This window comes from Saccoglossus kowalevskii, chromosome 5, assembly GCF_978046115.1.
Source record: "Saccoglossus kowalevskii chromosome 5, keSacKowa6.1, whole genome shotgun sequence".
In the NCBI taxonomy this organism is placed as follows: Eukaryota; Metazoa; Hemichordata; class Enteropneusta; family Harrimaniidae; genus Saccoglossus; species Saccoglossus kowalevskii.
In genome coordinates, this window is record NC_140645.1 from 34,369,528 (window position 1) to 34,381,663 (window position 12,136).

Sequence of the window (12,136 nt, forward strand, 5' to 3'; positions counted from 1 at the left end):
GCTTAGCTTATTTAGACAAGAAGTTTCTATGATCAGCTATTTTGGCAAAAGATTGAGTTTCCATGACATGACTATCTAATTCATTCAAAGAATTTATTTAGCCAGAGTTCCCCCATGATGCCCAGCTAGTTTAGCTTCCAACAAGCTAAATAAGCAAAGAAGTTACCATTTTATTAGCTAATTTAGCTGAAGAATTCCACCATGATGCAGATGATTGAGGCAAGTCCCTGCCCCAGATGGCCAGCTAGTCTAGCCAAGGACTATAGCATGTGACCAACTAATTTAGCAAAGAAATTCCTCCAGTTTTTATAGGAAGTATTTTATTTGATACAAATATGAAAAAAAGGTAAAACAGAAGGAATATTCTAGAATACATAATTGTGTAGTGAGCAAATTTTGCATATATACAATAGAGAATTCATCCAAGATTGGGATAATTTGAAACAAAAATTATTTTCTAGATATTGTAAAATTATCCATATATATATTTAATGTTTCTGGTAAGTACCATGACAATTAGAAAGTGCGAATAAATAAAAATGGGACAATTATCAAAGTTTGGAATTGTTTGAAAGAAATTACCATAATCCTTTCAATCTTTGGACTATGAACAAATAATTATTTTGCTAGGTGTACATCACCTAGAAACAGAATTTGGGGTTAATGCAATCCCTGACACACAAGGTAAAATGCATTTAGACAAGTAACGCAGAGCTGATTTTTCAAAAACTCATTTCAGCTATTTGTGCACTATAATTAAATGCCATGTTACATTGCTATCCCAAAGGTCTCCTCGGATCTAACTGGATTACAAAAATTGGTCAAAAACGCAGCTCATGCCCCTGCCCTGCAATGAAGAGTAAATTTTTTTAAAGATCGAGCGGATTCAAACCAAACTCTAATAGAAGCTTTTTATTATGGTCGTGTATTTTGGTTGCTTGTTGATGCCACCTGTCCTTTGCAGCGTCTACCTTTGACATCATATTATCCAAGGCATCCTAGAACAAACCAGACAATAATCAGTATTTGCTCATCTCCAATAGAAGCAAATGTAAGCCAACAATTACATGTATCATCGTAGATAATATTTTGTAATAATTGCCCTAATAACTATTCAAAACAGCTAGAATTTGTGAGCAATGACTTTATCGATCCATAGAAGTGTATTAGTATACCAGATCTTTAAAAATATTGACCACAGACGTAACTCATTTATGCACTGAAAAAAGAAATAAATAAATACGATAACTGCTCTTGTATCTCAACCTCTTTCAGTCAACTCTTGTAAATACTCCTGCCAAAATCATGGTATAACATTTTATATTTCACTGTAATTTGTTTACTGACTGATCAATGATTCAATTCCTTGTGTTTATTTTGTGTGCATGGATGCGTCCTAAAACCTATTACATGTATGGATGAAAGTGATTTGGCTTCATGAATCCAACATTATTAATGTCCTGGATAAATAAATTGTGGTTAACTTATGCTATTCTCCTCATGTTGTCTAATGGGAGGAATGACAACAGTACAGGTAACAACATTATAAATGAAAAGATATCAAAAGAGATGCACATTTGCATGTTGTGACATGCAATGAAGCCCATAAAAAGTTGTGAGAAACAAAACACTGCTAAAAATAAATAAATGTGAGTAAACCTGGAAGAAATATTTAAGATTCTCCCTACATATTATTGGAGTGTATACAGTGTGATTTTGTTTTAATGAATGAAATTGCATCTCTCTATATCATAGTTTGTTTCTGTTTACACAATCAAATGTTTTCATGGACACTTATATAATGTTATTGGTCAGTTTGATTGTGGAAGTCATGCAGAAATATGTATTCCAATTGTCCTGGTGGCATATCACCTTGCATATTTAGAAAAGTTTCATATCCTTAATTCTTCATCTAAATTTGTAATGATTTCATCATCACTTTCAACTGGTTTTGACTATGTTAACTGGTTTCAACTGGTTTTGACTATGTTAACTGGTTTCAACGGGTTTTGACTATGTTAACTGGTTTCAACTGGTTTTGACTTTGTTAACTGGTTTAGACTATGTTAACTGGCTTAAACTGGTTTTTGACTATGTTAACTGGTTTCAACTTGTTTAAACTGCTTCAACTCGTTTCACTATTTTGAAGTGCACTAAATTGTTTAAACTTACATGAAGTACACCCTCGTAGGACACTTCCATACTGTCTATTTTTAGTTGTAATTCACTTATTTTATCATCTTTTTCTTTAGTAATTCGTTCTTTTTCTTCCTTGGTGTTCTTCAACTCCAGCTCAGTATTAGCTGAAAAGTAAAGAGAATGTATGTACCGGTAATTACCATATTGCAGGTTTGATCAGTAAATTAAAGAGAATATAGTCATGATAATGCAATTTCATAAAACTGAAGTACATACAAACATACTTCTTCAATAAATCCATACTAGCCAAAATTTATCATGCCTTTATACCGTTTTCTTAAATGTCATTACTAAACATGCGCCAGTCAATGTAAACACCCATCTTGGAAAAATATAAAGCCCCGCCCCCAAAAAGTAACTTACTACCATGATCATCCCTCCCCCATTCTTCCACCCTGTCTTTATTTTTCTTCTTGCTCTTCCTATTTTCCATCTAGTTCATTAATCAGTGCGCATATTGCAAATCAAGGCACTGTCCAGACCTTGTTTGATTTGACTATATGAAGTTATCGGTAACACAATAAACATGTACAAACAAGTAAACATACTAATTATTCACTGGATTTTAATTTAGCTATATTCGATTTTAAGTGAACCTGAAAATTTAAATTTCAACAAAACTTGTTTCAACTATTGAAATAGCCTTAATTTGAAACCCAGTCAAGGTAATATGCTCAAAATAGTGAAATTAAAGTAATAATTAAAGCTGTATTATCGTTTTAACTTTTAGAAGTCTAGAACATGAGCCATGAATTGGAATCAGCAGATAAACGCATGTCTGATTTATTTTTAATCTAGAAAACCTGAAATCCCAACATGCAATGTGGTTTCAAATTCTGCTTTAGAACCTGCTTAACACAACTAGCTTAGGAAGTATGAATAATTGCATGTTTCATATTTGCTTGGACAGTGGCACGGATGTTATGAAATCTCATATAACATGTATAAATTTAGAAAAATAAAAGAAGACAGGACAACTAGGTGTTCATAAAAAAATCCCTGCCTTTCTTCTTTTTAAATAATTAAGTAGAGAGACATCAGTTCAGAGTTAGAGAGACACTAGTTTAACATGCAATTCAATGAACTTGTTGATGCCCTGAGCGTTGAAAATTCGATCTCAGAAAATCTACAATGCTCAGCAATGTACGACTGTTTGCTGACAATTTATGACTCAGATAACGTTGCATTTACCAGTATTTAAATCAGTTCATGCAGCTATAAATTATGCATTTTAGAGAAAAAAATACTGAGCCAGGAACTGAGTAGATAATAGTAAGTGTAACTACCGTATACTTACTAAGTTGATATTTTATTCTCTGCAATTCACCTTCTAGCTGGTGAATTCTTAGACCCATCTCAGTTTGCATGGTTTTGTATTGTCTTGTCATATCTGTAGGAAAACAAGAAATTGTTTTCACATAATGGTATCTTGGTAATTATCACATACAGAATATGCATATTTCTACAGTGTAAGATAATAACGGTCAGTTCGAAAATGCACATCACATAGTCAGAAAAATCCGGTCACTGGTAGCATAGTTCTTGTCGCATAAGACTCATTATCGGTAGACCCAAGTTCAAATCCTACCTTAGACTGAACATCAAAGGGTCGACCCCTACCCTGGGTGAGTGTGCCACAGACTCAATGGGAAGGCTTATGTCACTGGCCGAGATTCATTCACTAACGAATGCGATTTTGGGGGAACCTTAGTTAAGGTCCGCAGGTGCTTGTGTTCGACCAAGCCTGGTTGACGCATTAAAATTGCCATTTGATAGAGAGATGGCCACACAGCTCTGTCATGTAATTCCAAACATGAATATGACTTCTGTGGCAAAAATGTGCTATGTGTCAGCACATAGTCTGAAAAAGTGAAAAGATGACAATGACTATTGCTGAATTAATACTTGATACAACTATATCATTGGGTGCCTTGTATGCTAATTTTGTTGATGTCACGGTGATTTATTTCACATGAACACATACATACCGTACAGTGTGTGACTATTCTGCTCCTTATACATGTATTTGCTTTATTATTTTTTTGAGGGACTGAATAATAATAATGAAAATACACACAAGCTTGCCAAAATGAACCATTTTTACCATGGTCCATAGTTGTCAAACTGAATATAAAATACACACAAGCTTGCCAAAATGAACCATTTTTACCACGGTCCGTAGTTGTCAAACTGAATATAAACCTGAAAGCTCCAACATATTTCAGGTAGGGTGTACAATGAAAAAAAATATGTGGTATGCATTTTCAATCTGTCCTGTATATATTACATCACACTGTGGAGATATGCACATTATACATGTAATAGTAATGCATACATTTTGTTGTCATAATTCACTCACCATCCCACACATGTACTCAAGTAGCTGTTGGGGCACTATTTATTTCTAATGTCAGATTCAATTAAGTGAATTTTTCTACACTTTCTTTATATTTCAACAATGACGACTACTTGACAATCAGTTTTTGGATCACATTCATGTGACATTAGCCTCGTGTAGGGTCATATTGCTATATTTTAATATGTCAGGAGATTTGGTCATCTTTATATGGGTACCGGTATATTTAAACCCAAAAAATCCTCCTACTTTGAATAATTTGGGGAGATGGGAGAGAGAAATGTGTGATTCGATGGACTTGTTGATGCCCTAAGCTGCTGAAAATATGAACACAGCCGACATAAATGCTTGGCAATGTTTGACTGTTTGCTAACAATTTCTGACAAAGATATTATGCAAAATTGTTGCATTCGGTATATGGACAATAGAGACTTTGAATTGAGTCTATTACACCTTTTTTTTATAAATCACATTCTCTAGTGAGGAAGTTTTTCTGTAATGTAAATGGATGGCACAAAGTCCTTTCAAAGCATTGATGTAGTTTTTCATTTACAGTTATTTACCAATGAAGATAACGTTGTTGTTACTATATTTCTGATGATGAAACACTACACAACCAAACAAATATCATTTTAAACAGTGCCTTACATCTATACAAATCATTATGACATCATAAAAGTTTACTGCCATTAGTGATCACTACTTAAGTGTGTACATATATTAGCATACCTGATGTGACCGACTTTTGATCTGATTTATGGCTTTCCAACTGGTCTTCTGCACCTCTCATTTTGGATTTCCATTCCTCACTTGCAGCTTGTGATCTTCTTGCCATCTCCTTGCGGAATGCTACATTAATAATGAAAAATAAACAATAAAACTAAAATTAGATTTTTCATTCATATTAAAAAGTGTCACTGTGCTGCATGTTAACTTGTTTGTTTTTTTGGGTCTCACAAAGCTGTGGGTCCATAGCTGTCCTAAGTCTGTATTTCTGTAATTTCTGGGACATTTGGTGTCATTGAAGTTGTTATTTTCAGATATTAAGATTTTATCGAAACCGAAGGGCTATAATGGTTCTATAGACTTGCATAACACAAACATGCAATGCAAACAAATAAAGTACAGTATTTTCTCATAATCACACCATTGAAACTATCTCTGATTGATAATATGCTCATTAAACATTCACCAGAGCGAAAACAATGACATAAAGCCTAGGGAGAACACTAACAGTTCTGGCTCAAATGTGAGTGAAATTCATAATTAAGAAAGGAAAGCAAAAAACAGCAAACATTTTTTATATACATACTAATGTAAATGTTACTACAATTACTGATTGAGACAACAAGTACCAACCAAGGTGATCCTTGAGAGCGTCTATTTGATGCATAGTTTGTTTATATTTATCTTCTATGGTTAGTTCAACATCTGAAATTAAAAAAAAAAATTTGAATCATTTATAATAATGCAATTACTATATTCGCTCTATTTGTAGCAGGTGTGCTTACATAAATGACAGTGGTGTATCTACAGTATTAAAAAACTAAGTAATGTTTAAATGATTCTGCACACAATAAGTGCAATTTTTATGTACCGGTATGTATTCACTTTTATTAGAGAAAATAAAGTACTGTAAATGCATTAATTATTCACTGGGCTTTCATTTTGCTATTTTGGCTGGTAGGTAAAATCCGCTAAATAAAATCTATGTGAACGTGTAAAATAACAATCAAACTCATTGTATCATTTGTGAAATTAAAACACAGAGAATATGCTCAAAACATCAACATAGTGAACATTAAATGTCAGTGAAAATAAATGGTTTTACAGTACTGTAAAGGTGTTAATTATTCACTGTGTTTTAATTTTGCTAGTTATTTATTATTATATTATTATTAAAACCCAGTGAATATGTGAAATTTAGCATAGAACACATTATCTAAATGATAAAACCGTGAATTTAAATTGTAATCAGCGAAATTTAAACCCAGTGAAAATTAGTCATTTTACAGTATATTAAGTTGCAGTGAAACGTATTTGCTCTATAAGTAAAGCATGCGCTTATGTAATATACAGAGGTGTCTCAATGTTCAAAATAAGTAGCATTTTTATAGTATACAACAAATACAAATTTTGGGTTTTATGTGCTTCTATTGGAGATATGCTTCTAATAGAACTTATACAGCACTGTAAATTGCTGCATCCTAATGTATTAGGAAATGGAAATCCCAAATAACAAGTCATTGAAAATGACACAGTCCCTGTTAATTTCTTGAAAGTTCTCTTTGTGCTCGTCATATTAAAGCGAAGGGGTTGTCACAAGCGTGTCCTTGATACTTGAGTTCCAAGTGGCGTATACAACAGATTGTTTATTTACATCAAAACACGTGTTCCGTGTAGTAGTAATATGGCCAAAAATAAAAAAAGTCGTTATTCGGCCATCTTTGATCTGGTTATAAAACACACTGATATGTATGATGTATGTGCCAAATACAAATGAAAATGGTACATAAATTGTGGAAATATAGTAGTAAGGCCAAAAAGTCAGATGGCTGTCAATCAGCCATCCTTGACCAGATTTTGAAACAAATTGTCATGGACATGCATCCTAACATGTTAAAAGTACATGTATGTGCCAAATTTGAATGAAAACTGACAGAGCACGTCCAAGATACCACATAAAAAAAAACAAGTTGCCTGCCGGTCGGCCATCTTTGATCCAATTGCGAAATAAATTGTCATGGATATGTATCCTAACATGTATAATCTATGTACCAAGTTTGAATGACAACTGACAAAGCATGTCCAAAATACAACATTTTCAAAAAACAAGATGGCTGCCAGTCGGCCATTTTGAATCAAATTGCTAAACCACTGCATGTGCATATGTCCCACATAAGGTACTAGGCACATGCAAAGAACGAACGGAATCGGTCCACAGGATTCTGAAATATGACTCTGGACAGACTGACGCACGGACGGACGGACGGACACACAGACGCATGGACGGACAGACTCAGGAACTCACGGACGGTCGGAACATGTATCCTAACATGTATGATCTATGTACTAAATTTGAATGAAAACTGACAAAGCATGTCCAAAATACAACATTTTTAAAAAACAATATAGCTGCCAGTCGGCCATTTTGAATCCAATTGCTAAACCATTGCATGTGCACATGTCCAACATAAAGTACTAAACACATGCAAAGAATGAACGGAATCGGTCCAAGGGATTCTGAGATATGATCTTGGAAGCACAGACGCACGGACAGAGACCAAATTATAAGTGTAAAACTAAGACTAAAAATGACTTAATGTTACAGACCAAAGTTTATTGTGAGACATTCTGGACCAGTATTGGGTGATTAGATCAAGAGATTTACTATAATAAGGTTATATTCATTATGAGAATCAGGGTTTTTTACAAACCGGGGAACAGGGGTGCAGCGCCCTGATACTCTCGGCTGGCGCTCTCTTACCAAATTGCCGATTGAACTTTCAAGTCATATATATTTCTTAAGCCACGCACTTCCGTACAACATGAAATCATTGTCAAATATATTTTTCTCCATGAAAACTTCCCAGCAACACCAGTTGACAATGTGTCTGGACACCAAATACACTAAAATTACCCAAAATATTTCAATGATGATAATTACACCGTTAAAACGGTGCAGAAACCTCCCGATATGGCGTTTCCCCTTCCACTCCCCGCTTGGTCGCTCCGCTCCCCTGCCTGTGTGTGCTCCCTCTTGCTCATTTTTCTAGAAAAAAACCTGAGAATACTACAAATTATTGTCCATCTAGCATCAAAAATGATAGAACTTGCTGTTTTCTAAATTCAAATTTTCTCATATTTGGAATAATGAATGTCACCAAAATTAATGCATTTTGGATTTTTGATGTAACATGGGATACTTCCCTTTGTTTACAGGACACAAAAGCATTATACAATGTGATGGAGAATGAATTCATTTACTGAATGCAAACCTTTGCACAATGAAAAATGCTGGACAGCTGTAAAAAATAGTGCCAAAGTATGCACTCAAGCAGTATGGACATAACAGAATTGATGTGATCACATACTGCCAGAATGTGATATTCTCATGATACCCTTATCATTTAGTATTCAGTGTGTAATGTAGTTATACCACCATTGTAATACTTTTATGCATACAAACTTTTTTTTTAACTTCCTCTGCGACAAAAACTGTAAATGTAATAACCTAGGAGCCGGGGATGGGGGGGGGGGGGTAGGGGTAAGTATAAATATGGGTTCTATTTTCTGTCCAAATAGGTATAAATTCAGGATAGTCTCAAAATTGAAATATTGTATTGTTGTATGTTATATCATTATATGTTGTATTTTTAAATTGAATTTTCCTGAAAAATAAAAATTGAGCTAATAGTTCGCAATATAAAAAAAACATCTGCATCGGTTTTTGATGACGCAGTACGCGCGTACATGTTTGGGAAGTGCGCATGCTCGGGTCACTGCTTCAAAATATTGGCGTAGATGGATTTGTCTTTTTTGCTCTGGTGTTTTGATTTTCACAGGATTTAACACGTTTTAATTCGAATAAAGGTAATACAAGTCAATCGATAGTTTCTACCGATATCATGCTTGAGTTGTGTGAAACGGATTGAAAAATATTTTGGAAAATCGTGTTATTTTCGGGAAGTTTCAATGTCATGGTGTCAACACTTTCCTACCTTGTGTTATTATATGAGTGGTAGGGGAAAGTACCGGCGACTGACTAACTATGCTGATCCTACTTTAGGTCATTTTTTTATTATCCATGAAACGTTTCGAGTGCCTGTGACTGAGGTAACAAAAACAATGGCAGCTGTTGTATTATTTGGTATAAACATGAGCTTCAAAAATAGTACTTTGGGTAAGAATTCTGTCAAAACAGAAGAGGTATAAAAGTGTGCCCACATTTGAAGGCTCAGTGGCACCCTCTACCCAGTTTTAAGTCTCCCCCACCCCGGGCTATCAACCCTTTACATTTAAATTAAGACTGTGTGGCAGTGTTGTGTTCTAACACAAAAACGAGAGGTGATTGACTGATTGGGGATGCTTAACTGGAATATAAAGATAGAATTGTCATCAGGAACTTAACCTAGATTCAATAACTCAGCAAATACGTGGACTCATTACCATGGTAACATGACGCTATCTAGGCGTCATTCAAAATAATAACGGTATATTATTTCACACTGATTCACAGATAGCCAAACAAGCGATTAGGATCCTTAACTATCATTAGGTCACTATATTAGGTCCATATATTATCTCTCACAGGTAAGCAGCCCAGAGACTGTCAGTTCTACAAAAACAAAACTGATTCATTACAAAAGTCACTCTAGTCAAGTTCTGCAGAGTCGGTCGCCACCCGAAAAAATTAGAACGGAAAATTCAGCTCAAACCTAATGTACTCACGCGAATCTGTATTACTTACCATCCTTCTTCTTCTTCTTGCCTTTTTTCTTCCCCTTCCCCTTCCCTTTCTTTTTGGGTGGCATTTTCGCACACTAGTAGCTTGTTTCGAAACTAGGTACAGCAAAAATGGCTTCCACGACAAATGCGCATGCGCTTTATAAATCAGTATTGTATTACCCACAATCCTTTGGCGTAGTTCACATGCCGAATTCAAGTTGGGTTTGGTCCGGCCGCTAAATAAAATCCGTAGAGTCAAGGTTTCTGTCATCCATGTAAAAAACATCTTTTTCGCAAGATTCCCTAAATGGGGTATTCATTTTCATGCTTGGGTTGTTTAGAAACTGGCACGGATATTCGCACATCGTTTTCAAATAGACATTCCCCTACTAACACCATCGTGACGCAAAAAAGGCAGTCATGCTCGGGGTGGGGGTACTCCAGGTCAGACCTGGTACCCATTCTAAAGTATAGCTTTTCAAAAAAAGCCTCTAAACACGTACTTATTTTTTCGTAAAATTATTATACCTCTTTTGAAGTACAGAAACTTAAAATAGACACCCTATAGACATACTAAAATCAAACAGTTTCCAGGTTGAGGTGACACGAATTCATGAGATTCTTTTTTTCACACTTTATTACTATAATCTAAGCTCGATTCTAAGTTACATCTAAATCATTCGACCATAAACAAGGCACACGCGTATAACTATTGAAATGACACCCCTTTTACGAGTTTTTTTACTTCAGCTTGCGTACCATATTTTATTCAGGGGAACCCCCCCCCCCGCGGTCATGTGTATTTTGTTGTTCTTCACATGGAGAATGGAGATTCAAGACAAATATCATTCACGTTTTTCAATACATTATAACGTGCGTTTTTTTAATTATGATTCAACTGACCATTACTTGTTTGTGCCACCATGAGGGACTGTGTTTTTGCGTTAGCTTTTTTGACTTTATCCCCCCCCCTCAATCGGCGTTTTACCATGCATGATATAGCGGGTGCAGTCAACAAGTGATGTACCTTAAAAATGATACTTTGTATGACGAAATACATTTACTTGTAGATTGTTAGTTAGACTGAGTTAATTTTGACTAACGTTTTCGCTCAAAGAAGTCGCCACCGGGTTCAATTTTATTCAATGGGTTTTAAGTTTAATAGTGCATCTAGCTGCCAGAGAAGATAGGTGAAAATAAAACCCAGCGATTAATTAAGTCTTATACAGTACTAAAAGAGTTCTACCATCAAATCTAAGCGTAGTGGAATCGAATCTAGATTATTTGTAATATATTACAGCGTAGATTAGTTTGTTGAAACCGTGATGAACGGCTATCGGGAATGTTCTAAATATGATTCATTGGAAGAACGGGAAATTCTAAATAGGTTATTTATATCGCCCCAAGATTGTAATTTATTCTTAATATTTATGTTGCAGTTTTGTTCATTAATTGATTAAAAGTAAATAATGACCTAGATTTGTTTACAAGCCACCTTGGATTTCCGAAAATACAACAAAATGCGATAAAATTGGTTAAAAAATGAAATAGTGCAGTTTTTGCAAAAAGGAGTAGTGATTGACATTTTTTCACGGTCTTTTGCGTTCTAGCTCAACTCGATTTATATTTCAATCTAATTGAATTAAGAACCCAGAAAATATTTGTTATTAAATTCACACACAAAGCAAAAAAAAGTTTAACGACCCTGTATCTAGCGCCCTCTTTCATATTGCTCACTCTCCCAAAGATTTGATCACGTACCGGGTATTTTATTTAATATTTATATTTTCAATATGAAAAATACAAATAAATACACACACACAAAAACAAAGGCTGAATGAAATTCTAACGACTTTATATTTATCAACGTCTTGTATTTTAGTTACTCATTGCCCAGGAGAATATGGACTATGAAAGTTTTATTATATTATTAAAATTTTCAACATAATAAAAACAATTATTATACATCTGTCACCGTAACGCCATAAGTTACAGCGTACCGTAATTTTGCGGTATTTTACGGCGCATTTTCATCCTGTTCTAAACATTTTGAATTTCGGCATTCCCATGGTGTATCCTTGGTAGGAAAAGATGTATAACAAGGTTATTACAAGAATACCTCAAAGTTTGCAC

General features: G+C 34.6%; 1 protein-coding gene across 1 annotated transcript; it reads right to left on the reverse strand.

The window, feature by feature from the left end:
- Positions 1-303: 303 nt before the first annotated feature.
- On the reverse strand, positions 304-10,184 carry LOC144342554 (dynein regulatory complex protein 12-like). The gene is made up of 6 exons (XM_085499348.1): positions 10,026-10,184; positions 5,915-5,986; positions 5,285-5,404; positions 3,497-3,589; positions 2,173-2,303; positions 304-998 (listed from the first exon to the last, which is right to left on the reverse strand). The coding sequence occupies exons 1-6, from the start codon at positions 10,087-10,089 to the stop codon at positions 870-872; spliced, it is 609 nt and encodes a 202-aa protein (XP_085355474.1). The 5' UTR covers positions 10,090-10,184; the 3' UTR covers positions 304-869.
- Between the last annotated feature and the right edge of the window lie 1,952 nt (positions 10,185-12,136).